The 18,277-nt window shown below is 44.7% G+C and overlaps 1 protein-coding gene across 50 annotated transcripts in view; it reads left to right on the top strand.

Annotated features, from left to right (window-relative positions):
- LOC118507219 (Down syndrome cell adhesion molecule-like protein Dscam2) overlaps window positions 1–18,277 on the top strand; it is a 58,018-nt gene that overhangs the window by 35,232 nt on the left and 4,509 nt on the right. For 19 of the 50 annotated variants that reach the window (XM_036045360.1, XM_036045342.1, XM_036045341.1 and 16 more), the window contains exons 11-21: window positions 6,206–6,325; window positions 6,389–8,747; window positions 8,823–8,989; window positions 12,071–12,268; window positions 12,456–12,629; window positions 14,202–14,324; window positions 14,879–15,081; window positions 15,177–15,287; window positions 15,359–15,674; window positions 15,931–15,942; window positions 17,711–17,768. In XM_036045360.1, the coding sequence (XP_035901253.1) occupies window positions 6,206–6,325; window positions 6,389–8,747; window positions 8,823–8,989; window positions 12,071–12,268; window positions 12,456–12,629; window positions 14,202–14,324; window positions 14,879–15,081; window positions 15,177–15,287; window positions 15,359–15,674; window positions 15,931–15,942; window positions 17,711–17,768 (3,841 nt within the window). Of the gene's footprint in view, window positions 1–672; window positions 961–1,067; window positions 1,362–1,428; window positions 1,720–2,202; window positions 2,488–2,666; window positions 2,961–3,052; window positions 3,338–3,398; window positions 3,684–3,931; window positions 4,229–4,744; window positions 5,042–6,205; window positions 6,326–6,388; window positions 8,748–8,822; window positions 8,990–11,630; window positions 11,799–12,070; window positions 12,269–12,455; window positions 12,630–14,201; window positions 14,325–14,878; window positions 15,082–15,176; window positions 15,288–15,358; window positions 15,675–15,930; window positions 15,943–17,710; window positions 17,769–18,277 lie in introns of all 50 variants that reach the window. The other 31 variants (XM_036045373.1, XM_036045363.1, XM_036045364.1 and 28 more) reach the window with 12 other exon arrangements.

Consider the following 18,277-nt stretch of genomic DNA (forward strand, 5'->3'; position numbering starts at 1 on the left):
GCGAGTTAGTATGCTATCGATCGAATCGGTACAGCCACGGCACGCCGGCAACTACACCTGTATCGCCAAAAATCCGGCTGGCTCTGCACAGCACTCGGCAGAGTTGACGGTTATGGGTATGGAGCATAGGTCTTTATTTGCATGACGGGTTCTTACACTACTTCCTTTAATTCCTTCAAGTTCACAAATAAATCCGTTCTGCTGTTAGAATAATGAAGATCGTGTCCAAGATAATCTGATGTACTCATATGTCCTACGCATTGACATCTTCAATGTCCTCATCAGTGTTGCCGATTATACTGCCGTTTGAGTTTGGTGAGGAACCGTTCGATATCTACAGCGCTACCACGGTGAGTTGCGCCGTCACCAAGGGTGATCTTCCCATTACCATTGCCTGGCTCTTCAACGATCGGCAAATCCACAGTGGAGATGGTGTGTTGATCACAAACAGTGGACATAGAATTAGCATACTGTCCATCGAATCGGTTCAGCCGCGACACGCAGGGAATTATAGTTGTGTTGCTAGTAATACGGCCGGTACTGCCGAGTATTCGTCCATCTTAAATGTGATGGGTTAGTCAATCCACGTCCAAGTCAAATAGTGCTCCTAATGCTTGCTTAATACTTCCCAACTCCTGCAAAACTTATGTCAAATATCCCCCTTTCTACAAGTTCTACCCATCATCCATCCGTTCGAGTTTGGTGAGGAACCGTTCGATATCTACAGCGCAGTAACGATCACCTGCACTGTCACCAAGGGTGATCTACCGATTAGCATTGGCTGGTCCTTCAACAAGCAAGCACTGGTGTCGGGTGAAAGCATTACGATAACGAAAAGTGGACAGCGCAGTAGTCTACTGTCGATAGAATCGGTGCATCCGTGGCACGCCGGGAACTATACATGTGCCGCACAGAATGCTGCCGGAACGGTCGAACACACCTCCGAGCTGGTTGTAATAGGTACCCTGTACCTCCTAACTATTATGCTTTTCCATCGTACTTTTATACTCCCGGTATCCTTATTCGTCCCGGTCCCCTCACAATCGAAAATCCGTTTCTTTGCCCAGTGGTCCCATACATCATGCCGTTCGAGTTCGGCGATGAACCATTCGATACGTCCGCGATGACAACTGTTAGCTGCGCAGTGACCAAGGGTGATATGCCAATTGAAATTGTCTGGTCGTTCAATGGACAGCCGTTGTACACGGGCGATGATAAGGGTGTGATCATTACGAAGAGTGGCCATCGTGTCAGTATGCTAACGATCGAGTCGGTCAGTTCGCAACATGCCGGGAACTATACCTGTTTGGCACGGAACAAGGCTGGCGAAGTGCGCCATATATCGCAGCTTAAAGTGATAGGTTGGCTTTTATTTGATCTTTCATCGCTAAATTTGTTACTCTTCCTTCCTATTCCCCGTTCGCTCAGTTCCACCCTCCATTACTCCGTTTTCCTTTGGAGAGGACCCACTCAACTCGGGCGAAAGCACTGCCGTAAATTGCATGGTTTTTAAGGGTGATGCTCCACTGGAGATTCGCTGGTACATGAACGGCAATCAGCTGCCTACGAACGAGAACGGTGTGATAATAGGGCGCGTATCGGAACGTCTCAGCTCCCTAAGCATCGATCCGATAGGGTACTTTAACCGGGGGACGTACGAGTGTCGTGTTAAAAATCGTGCCGGGGAAGCTTTCCAATCAGCCGAGCTAGTAATCAATGGTATATTGGTTTCGTTTCTTTTACTTGTACCACCCATCCCCCATCCCTACCTCCGATCTCCCTTCGACCTCAATTGTCCTTGCCAGTCGTGCCCACGATCATGCAGTTTAGTTTCGGTGAAGAGATCCTCAACACTGGCGATAGTGTGGCGGTAAACTGTATGGTGGTAAAGGGTGATTCACCACTCGAGATACGGTGGTATCTGAATAACGTTCCCGTTTCGTCAGAAAACGAAGGCATCGTGGTGGTGAAGCTGTCGGAAAAGTTAAGCTCCCTCAGCATTAATGCGATCGAGCCACAGCACCGTGGGCTGTACGAGTGTCGCGTTAAAAATAAGGCCGGTGAAGCAACTTCCAATGCGGAGTTGATCATAAACGGTTTGTCTGTTGTAAATCGTTTTGTAGGTTAACATCTAGCTGAGTTCTTTCGTTCCTGTCCTTCTCTACACTATTAAAAACTCCCTCGTTTCCTTTGTTGCGGAAGCTCTGCCGGTGATCAATCCATTCCACTTCGAGGATCATGTCGATGCGGAGGAAAGTGTCCAGGTGACGTGCCACGCGTCCAAGGGAGACTTACCGATCGAGATTAGCTGGCTGTTTAATGGCCGTCCAATACGCATCAGTTCCAACATTGAGATCACATCGATCGGTAAACGGTCCAGCTCGCTCAGCATACCGTCTGTTGGGGCGGCACACTCTGGAGTGTACACGTGCACGGCGAAGAATGTGGCCGGCAGTCGCAACCAGTCGGCCGAACTGTTCGTTAAGGGTACGGTGTGGGAGTGGGGTTTCGCTTGTGGTGTAGTGTGCTAACCGCATAAGTCCCTGCATGAATCCTGCTGACAGGATTTAGTTCCTCCGTTTACCATGTCCCATTAATGCATGAAACACGTCCACTGATATTAAATGATACACGTTTGCATCACTTATTCCTCTACCGGGGTGTAGTTGCTCCGAAAATATTCCCCTTCTCGTTCGGCGAGGACCCATCCTACATTGACAGCTTCGTGACGGTGCAGTGTGCCGCAACTATGGGCGATTTGCCAATGTTCCTGGAATGGTTGCACGACGGTGAACTCGTATCGAAATCGAACGACTACGGCATATCGATAGCGCACTCTGGTCGACGTGTCAGTACGTTGACGATCGAATCGATCCGTGATCATCATGCCGGTAACTACACCTGCCGTGCCCGGAATCAGGCAGGCGTGGTCGAGCAAAGTGCCCAGCTGATAATCAATGGTTTGTGATATGAAAACTACCCATCAAGTATCTTTCTTCTCTCCCTCTCTTTCTGTGTACCTCGTTTCGGCGAAATCCCCTTTTCTGGGCAGTTCCTCCCAAAATCTTTCCGTTCAGTTTCGGTGACGATCCAATGAACGAGGGCGACTCGGGCTCGGTTCAGTGTAACGTACCGTCCGGTGACTTGCCGATCGGTATCAAGTGGTATTTTAATGGTGCCGTGATTGAGGATCCTGCCACCACAATCACCAACATTGGCAAACGGGCGAAGGTACTGACGATCGATTCGGTGGACGCTCGCCACGCAGGAAACTACACCTGCGAGGCTTCTAACCTTGCGGACGTAGTACATTACAGTGCTTCGCTGGTAGTAAACGGTATGGCGCTATAATAATCCATGTGTGTTTTACTTACTTCCTTCACTCTTGATCCCTTAAGTTCCACCCAAAATTGTACCCTTCAGTTTCGGCGAAGAGACGATGAACTCGGGAGATTCAGGATCGGTGCAGTGCAATGTGCTGTCCGGGGACTTTCCGCTTTCGATTCGGTGGTACTTTAATGGATATCTGATCGACGATCATACCGTCACGATCACCAGCATTGGCAAGCGGCTGAGTGTGCTGAACATCGATTCCGTGCACGGACGGCACGCGGGCAACTATACGTGCGAGGCACAAAACAAGGCGGACACGGTGTCTTTCACGACGGAGTTGTTAGTGAATGGTGCGATTTAGTTATTCGTAACTATAGGTTAAGTTATTTGCTCTCGTTGACCTCTCCATCCTTCCCATCTGTTCCGATGTTGAAGACAGAATCCCAAGATCTCAAGTCTTCAAGTCTTCAAGGGCCTTCAATGTCTAAGGATAACGATTACAAATTACTTCAAAATATTCTCTTCTAAAGATGAGCTTAACACTCTTCAATTCCGACATGGGATGTACACTGTAAACCACTCGTTGGCCCCTTTTCAGTTCCTCCCAAAATAGCTCCCTTTACCTTCGGCGAAGAACCGCTGAACTATGGCGATTCGGCCCTGATCTACTGTAGCATTACGTCTGGTGATTTTCCGATCAAAATCGAGTGGTATCTTAACGACGACCCGGTCGATCAGTTGGATCCGTTCTACAACATTAATCAGGCCGATTTCGGAAAGAAAGCCAAAGCACTATCGATCGACGGTGTTAACGAACGTCACGTGGGCAACTACACCTGTCGGGCCACCAATCTGGCAGAGACGGCAACCTTCTCGGCGATACTGAATGTGAATGGTTAGGAAAGGCTTGTTGTGCTTAAATTCTGATTATGTATCGTTTAGACTATCCTCCCATTATCCTCGAGTTTTCTTCCTCCGAGAGTTAATTCTGTTCTTCATGTTTTAAAAGCTCCACCAAAAATAGCTCCCTTCGTGTTCGGTGAGGATGCGCTTAATTATGGTGATTCTGCATCCGTCCAGTGCAGTGTCATCTCTGGCGATATGCCGATCATGATAGAGTGGTTGTTTAACAATGCCTCCATTGCGAAAGCACCCTTTAGCGAGAGCGTAAATATAGCGGACTTTGGCAAGCGTACGAAGGCTCTGGCGATAGACGGTGTGGACGAACGGTATGCCGGTAACTACACGTGCCGGGCCACTAATAGGGCCAGCTCAACGTACCACACGGCGGAGCTTATTGTTAATGGTTTGTAGATGGTCCCAACACACGGTAACAAATCGGTTTTCCACTTTTGCTTTCTTCTCACTGAATCCTTTTAAACGCTACACTGTTTCGCTGTGGAATGGCTAGTGCCGCCCAAAATTCTACCATTCAGCTTCGGAGCTGATCCGATGAACTATGGTGAATCGGCTTCGATACAGTGCAGTGTAATATCGGGAGATTTTCCAATGTCGATTGAGTGGCTGTACGATGGGCATGCGATTAGTACGATTGACAGTCTGCACGGTATAACGGCAATGGCGGTTGGGAAACGTGCCAAAGCGCTTAGCATTGATGGAATCACGGGTAGTCACGCTGGCAACTACACCTGTCTGGTCACCAATGATGCCGGCGTTGCTGAACATACGGAGCAACTGATTGTGAACGGTACCTAGCTGTGTGATGACTCCCTCTAACCTGACTTTCTTCCCGTTCCGTTTTTCCCCGCTTTAGTTCCACCGAAAATATCACTGATAAACACGGGCGAGAATCCGACCTTTGTCGATGAGTTCTTTCAGCTCATATGCACCGTGGTCCATGGCGATCTGCCCGTCGACTTTGTGTGGTTGTACAATGGTGAAGTGAATCTTCACTCGAAGCACATCCTGGGTGTTCGGATCGAAACGAGGAAACGGGGTAGTACGCTGAGCATCGAGGCTGTACGTGGTGCCCATGCGGGCAATTACAGCTGTCAGGCTAATAATGAAGCAGCCGGGACCGTAGCTACCGTTGAGCTTGTAGTGAAGGGTTAGTGGGCCTTTCTTCTCTCTCTCTCTCTTTGTATTCTGTAATGGCGGTGGTATCGTGGTATCCTGTTACGTCCGCTTCCCCGGAATCCTATTTTCAGCACTCTTATACTCCATTACTACAGTATCCTGGCACGTGTGGGTGCTCTTCATTAAACTAAACGGACTGTGCAGACAAGCAGCAACAGTTTTATGGTAGTTGCACCAAGTGTTAGGGACATCACCAATACCGCATCGTTGATCTGCCATCTTCGCTGGAACAAGTGCTTTCGACATCCCTTCAGAATATCCCAAAAAAGTCCCTATCCTTTCCTACATAGAAAGCACTTCTCTTCGCTGCCTAATGTCTGTCTGTAGGGCGATCTTGGGGCTATCCCTTTTACCTTCATACTATTCCCTATCCTTATTCCTGTTTTTTGTTTGTAGAAAATAGTGCATTTCGAATGTGTGTCCGTACGTTTCGGCGCCTCTTCGTTACGGGAGCACACATTCGCAATAGCGCCGTGTAGTGCATGCAGTTCCTCGAAATTCCCACCCACTTTTCAGTTGTCCCATTTATTGCTTTCGTATGGTTATTGTGACCCACGTTGGCTATTAGTTTGGATGCCGCTGGTAATCATTTGCGTTTCTTGAAGATGGCGCGCATTTAGAAAGAGACGTAAATGTGAAACCGGCATCTTGAAAATGATCCCATTAGAAGGACCAAGCTAATAGCTGTGGGAAGAGAACTAGAATGGAAACTAATTATTTTATTTGTCTCCACTTCGGTATCGTCGACTTCGATCATCTGTTTCACGTGAAACAGTACCACCAAGATGGATTCTGGAACCAACTGACAAAGCCTTTGCTCAGGGATCAAACGCCAAGGTAGAATGCAAAGCCGATGGTTTCCCCAAGCCACAGGTCACCTGGAAGAAGGCAGTGGGTATGTATGGCGCCGGGAATTGTATGATGAGACGACGTTCTAATGAGACTTGTTTCTTTGCAGGAGACACTCCTGGAGAGTATAAGGATCTACGATCGAATGATTCAAGCATTCGCGTTGAAGAAGGATCACTATTCATCCAGAACATCCAGAAATCGAACGAAGGATACTATCTGTGCGAGGCGATCAACGGCATCGGATCGGGGTTGAGTGCAGTAACATTGATCACCGTTCAAGCGCCTCCAGAGTTTGTTGAGAAGTTGCGCAATCAAACCGCACGTCGCGGTGAACCGTCCGTACTGCAGTGTGAGGCGAAGGGCGAGAAACCGATTGGCATTCTCTGGAACATGAACAACATTCGGCTGGACCCGAAGTCGGACAACCGGTACACGATTCGTGAAGAAATTCTGACCAATGGCGTTACCTCTAGCCTGTCGATCAAGCGCACGGAACGTAGCGATTCGGCACTGTTCACCTGCATGGCTACGAATGCTTTCGGTAGCGATGATACTAGCATCAACATGATCATCCAGGAACCGCCAGAGATGCCCTACGCGCTGAAGGTGCTGGACAAATCGGGACGCACGGTGCAGCTGAGCTGGGCCAAACCGTACGATGGTAACTCACCGCTGAAGCGATACATTATTGAGTTCAAACGATCCCGCGGATCTTGGGAAAATGATATTGATCGCGTGATTGTTCCTGGCGATACGAACGAGGCTCAGGTGCAGAAGCTCAGCCCGGCAACGACGTACAACATTCGCATTGTGGCGGAGAACGAAATTGGGGTGTCGGATCCTTCGGATGTGGTAACGATCATTACGGCGGAAGAGGCACCATCCGGTAAGCCGCAGGCAATCAAGGTTGAAGCTATCAATCAGTCGACACTGCGCGTCAGCTGGAAGGCACCGCCGCGCGCTGAATGGAACGGAGATATTTTGGGATACTATGTGGGATACAAGCAGTCGTCCGTTAACACGCTGTATGTGTATGAAACTGTAAACTATTCGCCCGAGGGCGGAGAAGGCAAGGAACACAGCCTGGAGATTAATAACCTGAAGACATACACGCAGTATTCGATCGTCATTCAGGCGTTCAATAAGGTTGGCGCTGGTCCGATGAGTGATGAAGAGAAGCAGTACACGGCCGAGGGTACACCCGATCAGCCCCCGAGCGATACGATGTGCACAACGCTGACCTCGCAGACGATCCGTGTGTCATGGGTTAGTCCACCGCTGGAATCGGCAAACGGTGTCATCAAGGGATATAAGGTAGTGTACGCACCGAGCGATCTGTGGAATAACGATAAGAACAAGGATTACAAGAAGACGGCTTCTAGCGATACGGTGCTGCATGGATTGAAGAAGTACACCAACTACACGATGCAGGTGCTGGCTACTACATCGGGCGGTGATGGAGTGCGCAGTGCGCCGATCCACTGCCAAACCGAACAGGACGTTCCGGAAGCACCGACCGCGGTGAAGGCTTTGGTTATGTCCGAAGGATCAATCCTGGTTTCCTGGCAACCACCGGCACAGCCCAACGGTCTGATCCTGCAGTACACGGTGTACATCAAGAGTGGAGATCAAGAACCGAAGAGCTACAAAGTACCATCGTTCCAAATCAACTATGAGGCATCGGGATTGGAAAAGAATCAGAAGTACGAATTCTGGGTCACCGCTTCCACCACCATCGGCGAGGGTCAATCATCGAAAACACTGTCCGCCATGCCGAGTGATAAGGTTCCAGCGAAAATTGCTTCGTTCGACGACAAGTTTACTGCCACGTTCAAGGAGGACGCTAAGCTACCGTGCTTGGCCGTAGGCTCTCCCACGCCAGACATTACCTGGAAGATCAAGGGTGTAGAGTTTGTACCGAACGAGCGCATTCGTCAGCTGCCGGAAGGTTCGCTGTTCATTAAGGATGTGATTCGTCAGGATGCTGGTGATTACACGTGTACGGCGGAAAATTCGATTGCCAAAGATTCGATCACACATCGGCTGATTGTGCTGGCACCTCCCCAATCGCCACAGCTTACACTCACTGCCACAACGACCGATTCGCTGTCGGTTAAGCTGAAGCCTCACGAATCGGACACTGCACCGCTGCAGGGTTACACGCTGCACTACAAGCCCGAGTTTGGCGAATGGGAAACGATCGACGTTGCGCTGGAAGCACCGAAATACACCATCGAAAAACTGTACTGTGGATCACGCTATCAGGTGTACGCGACGGCCTACAACACCATCGGAGCAGGAGAGCCTTCGGATATACTGAACACGCGCACCAAGGGCTCGAAACCACTGCTGCCGGAGAAGTCACGATTCATCGAAGTTTCATCGAACTCGATCACGCTGCATCTGCCGGCGTGGAAGGATGGCGGTTGCCGCATGTCTCATTTCGTTGTCGAGCACAAGAAGAAGTACGTACTGAAGAAGTATGGTGTGATGCGTTCAAATGTTAATAATCCATGAATATGTGCTTTCAAATGCTGCAGGGATCAGATTGACTGGAACCAGATTTCGAACAACGTCAAGCCGGGTGGAAACTTTGTTGTGTTGGACCTCGAACCTGCCACCTGGTACAATCTGCGCGTGACCGCTCACAACAATGCTGGCTTTACTGTTGCTGAATATGAGTTTGCCACTCTCACCATCACGGGAGGTAAGATTGTAATTGTAATAACACTAGAGCTTTTTATGTGACGGTATTGAAAAAAAAAAAACATAATAGGATTATTATTTTGAGAGTTTTAAGAAACGCTTACAAAATCGGTCATACAATGTTCATTACACAAAAATAGTATTTGACTCTCAAATACATCACATGTCATTATTAGATTCAGTTTTATATTTGACAACGATGTGAAAACCATTTTTCTTTACGTAAAACAATCATTTTATTAGTTCAATGTCTTCAGCTCATACATCATTTTATAATTTGCGAATGAAAGGATTATACATATTTAAAATTATTCGTTAATTTTTTTTAAAATTATTTTATTAAAATTGTTAGGACACTGCTAACTGTACAGCACAGATTGGTTATCTGTCGGTGAAAGTTTACTTTAGGCAGATAAAATTTTATTTTTTTTTTCTACATATACCATATACATTAAATTTAATTAATTTCCACCAATATTTATATTATATATCTCTGAAACAACCATCAGAAAGCAAACTGGAGCAAGTCACGATAGTTTTCTGTTTTGTCCTCAAGAGAGATTTCACGAACCAAACTACCCCCTCTACACTAGTTCTATTGCCTTATTCCTTTAAATTGTGACACTATAGAGCCCCCGATTTGAATCCGGAACCGTGTCGGTTATAGAAAAATGTTGAGCAAAATCCGTAAGTTAGCTATTGGAGACGTCAGCATACTGCTACAAGTATCAAAAATAGTTTGAAAATAATTCAAAAGAAAATTGTGTAAAATACAATCAGAACATAAAACACGCTTACACATACACATTTTTTTTTTTCGTGAATAGTATTCATTTCCTCCAACCAACCTCAGAATAGTGCAATTAATGTTTCCCTAATTCCCCTGTTTTGTGAGTAAAATCGTGCATTACACATACATTTTTGTTGTTAATTGTTATTGGCTGTTAAAAAAGTTAACATGAAGAGTAACAGGCAGGTTTTCGAGAACTGTTTTAATATGTGAAAGTGTTTTTTTTTTATAATTTATTCTATTTGCTAGCATCATATTCATCATACCCCATATCGAAAGCAAATGTGTGCATAAGACACATTTAAACGATTTTTTTGTTGGTAGTTTTTAAAATGTTTTTTTTTTGTTTATCAAAATACTCTTCCAATAGTTGTTGCTATGTACGTTAACTTAAAAAGGCACGATTTACTTGTTACGTTACCAGTTCTCTTGCACACTTTTCGTATAGCTTAACCTGTTCTTATAAGTGTTATATTTTCATTAGTTCCTTCGTAGTTGTTCCTAGTGATGGGGCAGGGTTTCTCAGGCGTGTTCAACATTGTAACACTATATGTCAACAGCATAAAATGCTTATCCGATATCGTATTAGCAATTGAACCTCGGTTAACTCGTTTCACTATGGGAAAACAGATTTTCAACTCCGTAAAATCTCAACTCGACAATGGAAAATGCCTAGTTGACGCGGAACTGTTTTTGAAACAATGTTTACATGCTGTATATACTTCTTGGTTTCTCACTATAATTCCCGCAAAAAGCTCAATTAATTCTATTCATTTGGAGCGATCCGATGGCGGAGGCATGACCGGGAATAAAATCTCATCCAAGTCAAGAAAAGCCAGAGATGGAAGCCCGACACCTTTTGAGGTTGCGGTGTCAGGCTGGAGTCACAGCTCCATCGTATCCTTTTTTTACGTATAGTTTTATACGGGATTTGTACAGACGACCAACTTTACGATAAAAACGTAAGGTATGGACGCCTGTCAATTCCCAAAATTTGACATAATTCTGCGTTGAACAAAGCATACGATGGAACTCTGACTCCAGCCTCAAAAATGGAAATAAAGAAGAAGAAAGCTTTTCGAAATAGAAATCGCTTTCAAAAATCTCAAAACAATTCACAATTTTTTTATAGAATTATTTTTAAAAGCTAGTTGAAGTTTTAAATTGAAAGTCACGTCGAACAATAGAGTTAGCGGCTAAGATTTTAAAAATTAAACAACATATCATCAAGCTATGCAGTATAGACAAGCTGCTCGACAGTTCCGTCAACGAGGCTGAATTGCATATACGATATCGGATTAGCGTTTTATGCTGTTGACAAATAGTGTTACAATGTAGAACTGGCCTGAAAACCCTGTAATTTATCGAACCTTACCATAACTTAGTATTTTGTTTATTGCTGTCGTTATGTGTATGCTATGCGAATAGTTCTTTATTTTTCTTAAAGCAACATCTACTCAGAATGGCGCAGAATATACTCTGTTAGCCTTACAATCAGCCACCCTTTTACTGGTCTCAATTTTGTTACGAAATTAGAAATCTTATAATTGTCTCAACCAAAAGGTCGATCGAAATGCAACGACGCACCCGATCGTCGAAAGACGACTGCAAGGTGTGGATGGTGTTTTTTCTTGCTAAACTTACATTAATTTAATTTCCAAAACACGTCTGTGTAGTGTGATGCGTTTTAAAAAGCGTTAAAAAAAAAGTTAAACCCGAAGCAAATTGTGTTTGCCTTTGTTTTGCCCGTCAAAACCATCAAAGTTGTTTTGCTTTTTTAGACGAAAAACTAACTATTAATGTATCCCCTTCAATCTCTCTTTCTTCTTCTCTTTCTGATTGGTTGTTTCAGGGACAATCGCACCCACACGCGATATACCCGAGCTAACGGCTGAGGACACGATCCGTATCATCCTTTCCAATTTGAACTTAGTAGTGCCAGTCGTAGCCGCTTTACTTGTTATTATAATTGCGATTATTGTTATATGTATTCTGCGTAGCAAAGGCAACACTAACAAAGGTATACTGATTTTAGAACATCTCTCTCTCTTTTTTTCTTTCTCTTTTCTCTTTCTCCTTTTTCTCTGTTTTTGTTTATTTAAAATTTTTATATCTAAACTATCTATATGGGGCTGGTTCTGTCACTGTACGTTGCTACAAATGGGAATGCCATGTCATTTATTTTTTCTAATCCGGCACCCATTCGCGGATTGCGTACTTTGGTTTGTATGTTGTGAATGTGAATGGTGCAATCATACATTGCCCCCGATTTATGGACCGGAAAATATGTAGGTACGGTTGCGCCAAGCTTTGGTTCCGTCCAGCCTGGTACGATCTACCCACCGTGGATCCCGCACTGGATCGACCTGAACGTAATGGTACCACTGATCGCAACCGTGATCGTGGTGGCGGTAGGTGTACTAGTGATATGTGTAGCGATCTCCCGGCGCCGAGACGATGATCCCCGATGCGGACCGAAGGATGTATACTGTAGGTTGCTGCTTAGCTATTATTGTTTCTGTGTGTTGTAAAGTGACTTACTGTGTGAAGTTCGGTGCGCACACTTTGCCTGCCCAGCAGCACACACGTGACAGAACAGAATGCCCTTTGTAGATGTTTAGATAGGTTCAACTACTGTCGAATAACGTGTACTATTTTACTTCACCACACTATCAAGACGATGTCGTGTACAATCAGTCGATGGGACCGGCCGGAGCTGCTACACTGGACAAGAGGCGACCGGATATCCGCGATGAACTGGGCTACATTGCACCGCCGAACCGTAAACTGCCCCCGGTACCAGGATCGAACTACAATACCTGCGATCGCGTAAAACGTGGAACTGTGATTAGTAAGTATAGTACTCCAGTAGGTAATTGCTATTGAGGGGTTTGCTTGGTTGAGGTTAGGTAAAGGTACCGCCATTGCTCGTAAAATCTGTGCCAACAAGCTTAGTCATCAGCGTAATTGTAAGTATGGTAAACAACCCGAGATGGAAACTACAGAGGCTCTCGTAGAATATTTTTGTGAGTTTATATATGTTTAGATGTGAAGCTTGTTGCGCGATATTATATCCTTTCTGATTCTGATTGGTTTTACATTGTAAATGTGAAGTTCGTCTGCTCTTTATTCTTTTTCTGTAAATGTGAATTTGGAAGGATTTGATTACTTCTCTGATACATCACATACAGATGGAGTTCAAAATAATAGCAGTGAGATCGATTTTTTAGTATCTAGAAACAAAACAATTTCTTAGAATACACCATGTCATTGTAAAACCTCTAGCGAGGGTCGATGGGGTTGAAAGGGAAAACTGTGCCTCAGCCTCCGCGTTCTGCACCCTCCTTAGGCGCTGCCTGTTGTATCTGCGGCGATTTAGCCGACGGCGAGCTAGCGGCGCTAGTAATGCAGGCATCGCTCTCCTGCATGAGGTTCCTCCGCTCTCGTCGCATTCTCTGCGAATCCGGTGATGTTGGAGAATGTGTCGAAGGAACCTCCTCCTCTGTTTCGACGCGTATGTCTAATCTGCGTCCGGCTGCAGCTCTCCTGCCTACCATCAGATCCAATTCGACGTCAATCTGCTGTTCCACCCGTTGCCGAGCTCTCCGTTCACGGGTGCGCCGATTGTGTGCTAGCCGACGTTGCTCCTGTTGGAGTTCGTCCATCGCCTCACCCTGCGCAGATGTCTCAGCTAAGGCAGGATTGGCAACCGCACTTTTGGCGGCCTCCTCCTCCCTTTCCACCGCTCCGGGCTCTGTAACAACTAAGTCACCAGGTTGTCAGGCGTCACAGGATTGGCCGTCCCGTGTCCAAGCAATGAGAGGCGCTCCTCGGCGAACCGTGGGCATGCAGGTACTCCCGGAAGAATCCGGGTCCGGAGATCACTTGACAGAGGTGGAAATCCACCTCGCAGTGCTTCCTTCCCACCCAAGCGTTTATGTCCGGCACCAGTCGTTGCGGCCAGCGTACATAACACGACGCGGACGGGTCGTTCGCTGCCCGATCCCACTGTTCCTGCCACTCCTGCTGAAAGGTATTGAGCCGCTCCTCTCATCGAGGAGCAAAAAAAGAGAGAGCGAGGAATCCACATCCGATTCAAAGCTTATTCATACCAACAATCACTGCTACTATTTTGAACACAACTGTAGTTGATTTACTATATCTATGGATGAACGTGAAGTGAATGTGTGTGTGTTTTTTTTGCTTTATAATTATTATCAGATTTTTTCTTAACTTCTTGTTCATCACATTGGATCCAACTGCTTTGTATTCTATGCACAAACCTATTCGTGGTTGCATTATTCCTTAATCGAACTGATTTAAATTTTTTACGTCCAACCATCATCATCTATGAGTTAGCATTTCGATTTATAAGTTTCCATCGCCATAAAATTTGAATATAATTTGTATTGTGTCAAATTAGGCCATAATCCCTCCATAAAATCCAACCATACCACATGGGACCCGCGACGTCCGCTATACGAAGAACTGAAGAAGGCTCCACCACCATTGCCCAGACGTTTCAACCATCCGCCGGCGTGTTATGGTAACGTTTTCTTTGATCCTTCTGGTTTCCTTTTTTTTTTATTCCTTTTGTGTGTTTGGTCACGTATAAGATTTTTCATCACCTGAATGTTTTAGTAGGTTAAATTGGCATTTGGTTCGATTGTGTTTTTTTTTTCTCTTTTTTTTCGATGTTTGTTTCCTCTCCCCTTCTTTAACATGCTTGCTGCAACACACTGTGACTGTTATAAGAAATAAGTTTAGTGTACACGTTTTAAACCTATCTTTCTATCTCTTTCCTCTAAATGTTCACTGTGTAAACACATCTAACCAATTGGAACCATTATACAAAACATTCAAAATTCGTTCAACGTTCGTTAATCTGAAAATGACTCTACTAACCTTGCGGGCGTAATAAAGACAAGGGTAAGGCGTATGAAAATGTATTGATTCGTGTGGTTTTAGCCAGAATACTAACCAGATATGATGTGCCGATTGTAAAGTTGGGGGTTTTTAAATACTAACATGCTTGCCGGAAAAGCTGTCTTATTGTCATGTATTAATTTAAATTTGTTTTATCATTGCGTTGCGCACTAGGCATGGAAGACGAGATTTGTCCGTACGCTACGTTCCATCTGCTCGGATTCCGGGAAGAGATGGACCCGACCAAGGCAATGAACTTCCAGACCTTCCCGCATCAGAACGGTATGGGCGGCCCCGGACACATGGGAACGATGGGATCCAGTATGGCCATGCAGGTTCCTAGCCACGTACACTCGCGGTCCGGCTCTCAGTCAATGGTAATGTATTAGCCTCCCGGGGCGAACCACCAGTGGCTGTGGTGAGGCGGCGCTTTCTGTTCCCTATTAGAATGATGAGTTCCTAACGTTTTTAGCCACGCCAGAATCGCTATGCTCGCAAGAATAGCCAGGGAGGCCAGAGCAGCATCTACACACCGGCACCGGAATACGACGATCCGGCCAACTGTGCTGAGGAAGATCAATACGTAAGATAGGCCCTGTGCACCATACTTGGGTAGTCGGACGTGCATCTGATGGTCTTTGGTTCTCCTTTTAGCGACGCTACACACGCATCAACTCTCAGGGCGGCTCGCTGTACTGTGGCCCCGGACCCGAGTACGACGATCCAGCCAACTGCGCTCCGGAAGATGATCAGTACGGTTCGCAGTACGGTGGCAACTATGGCACACCCTACGAACACTATGGCTCCCGAGGATCGGTTGGACGTCGCAGCGTAGGTTCTCCGGAACCACCACCACCGCCACCACGCAACCACGACACGAGCAACTCGTCGTTTAACGATTCCAAGGAAAGCAACGAAATTTCCGAAGCCGAATGCGACCGCGACAATGGTCCGCGCGGGAACTATGGAGGTGAGTAGAGAAGGCGAACCACCTTTTTTTACAGGAAATGAACGAGAGGAAACGCGTTTTACGTTGTAGAACAGAAATGCAGAAAGACAAATGCGAACAGAGACCGCTAACGCTAGCTTCATTTCACTTTTTCATATCTTTTTTGGCCGGGTTTTTGGACAACAAAAATACCACTGATCCCACCCAAATTCCAATCGACTTGTATTGCTATGTGTGATATCGATTTGCATCTTCCATATCGGTGGCACTAATGCAGAACCATCTGAGGGTGAGTTGCCGGCGTATTAGTTTTGCCTGCAATTACCATTTCACCAAAAGTTCAGTATGCATCAGCTCCCTCATGATCTCAGTCTCAGATCATTAATATCGCTCATAACCCCTTTTTGTGCTCATACACTTTGTTGCATCGGTCGACATTAACTCACAATCATTGTATGAATCGTCACAGAGCATCGTCATACCGCTGCGTGATAATCATATTCATCTCCATTTTTACGTTATTTGCATCTTTTTATGAAAATTATTTTATGAAGTGTTCTTTGCGAGCCTTCCTATGCTAGAATCTTTTTTGTAATAAAGTTTCTAAGCTGGACAGCTAAAGAAGCTGTATGCTTTACTCTTAGTATTGTGTCGAGTACACAAAATTAATGCTCTTACATTACATGGGTTCTCAGGCCAGTTCAACATTGTAACACTATATGTGAACAGGTGGTCCTGCGACCGAGGCAATAACAGCGCTGGTCTTCACACGGCAGGACCGGGGCTCAAATCCCATCCGTACCGCTTACCCCTTAGGCAGGACTGACTATCCAGCTAAATCAAGTAAAACCAAGTCCCAGAAAGCCAGAAATGGAAGGCCAGGACCTTGAAGAATGCCTCAATAAATAGATGGCATTAAAATACCTTAACACAAGCAATAACAACTTAACAGACTTATCTTTAAAAGTTTATTGAATTTAAAAAAAAAAACATATTATTTCAAATCACGTTGAACTGGCCTGAGAAACCCTGTATTCATTATTGCCACTGTTAGTTTTGTTGCATTTGCAATCATGGCAAAAATATCAAAACTTGTTTTAAGAGCATTCGTCGCACATCGTTGAACATGACAATTGAATTGAAATAATTTAATTCAAACGAGCTTTCAAAAAGCAATATCACAATCATTCTACATCGAACCTCACGCAAAAAATAAAGGTACCAAAGGTCATGTGTTGAAGGCATTATATTTTCATTTCAATCACCTCGTTTCATGTCGTTCCATGTTTCATGTGTGTTTTTATTACCGTGTTAACACTCTTCCAACTACACATTATGTTATTAATTGCATCCCCCTTTCTTGCATGCATTTGCCGTTCATGTGTAGCAACAGTAATGCGCATAATGATATTTTTGTGTGTTTGTGCGTGTTTAGCCGCTAAGTTTTATTCTCTATCTAATTCCTGTGCTGAATTAATTCGTTTAAAAAATAATATTTGTTTATATCCCTCTAATCAACCGTCTAACGTGTTACAGGGGTTTTCAGTTGATAATGTAAAAGCATCGATCTTTTTTGTAGGCTACTTTGATGAAATGGTAGATGGCTAACAAAGCTAGATGGCATTGACTTCAAATCACAGGTTTTGTTTTAAAGTTCTGCTGACAGGTCGTGTGCCAAAAAGTCGGCTTCGATTACAATATCATCTGGTAACATCACAATGAAAGGAAATAGATACTCCTGTCATCTGAAACCGTTGGCATGTCAACTACCTGTGTTAACAATTTTCTGTTAAGAGCTTACAAGAAAGGATGCTTTTACATTATCAACTGAAAACCTCTGAATCCTGGCATCCCAAGGTCATATTATATCGTCATGAGTCATGCGTTTCTAAAAACTGCTAACAAAACTTATGGTTTATTGAAATCTCTCCTTTCATTATTATATGTTATGATTTTTCTTTCCTTCTCTTTTTCCGTTTTTTATTCCGTCCACACGTCGTCCAAATGTATTCGTCTTTGTAAACCAATCCAAAACCCATGTTATTAAATCAAAACAGCTTCATCGAAATCCAACGATGCTATTAACGGTGACGAAACAGAGAAATTGTTGAAAAGGTAATTATGTGTTTTATGTTTTTTGGGAAGGGTGTGTATGTGTGGGAAGGAGTATTTGTTATGTGTAGTTAGAAAAGTATTATTTTTATAAATATTTCAATAATGTGGTGTGGATTTGTAAGCGTTTTTTACGGTGCATGACAATCGTCTATTTTCTGTTTTCCAAACGAAAAGATTACACGTGTTGGCTTCTTTTTTATGTTGGTAATTCATAACGTACAGACTAACGAATCACGGTGCGTTAGGCATTTAAATTAGAGGTCATTTCATTTGTCACTAATTGCGTAAGTATTGCAGGGAGTTTGATGTTTTAATGAAAAAGCAAAAATGATGCTGTGTTTTACAGTTGATAATGTAAAATTATCGATCCTTTTTGTAAGGTAGAGGTATATATCAATGTAAGTTACCCGCTTACCCGAACGCGGACAGGCCGTGTACAATATCATCGGGTTCGATTACAATATCATCTGGCAACTTGACAATCAACTAATTTTACATTATCAACTGAA

The sequence above is a fragment of the Anopheles stephensi genome, chromosome 2, assembly GCF_013141755.1.
Source record: "Anopheles stephensi strain Indian chromosome 2, UCI_ANSTEP_V1.0, whole genome shotgun sequence".
In the NCBI taxonomy this organism is placed as follows: domain Eukaryota; kingdom Metazoa; phylum Arthropoda; class Insecta; order Diptera; family Culicidae; genus Anopheles; species Anopheles stephensi.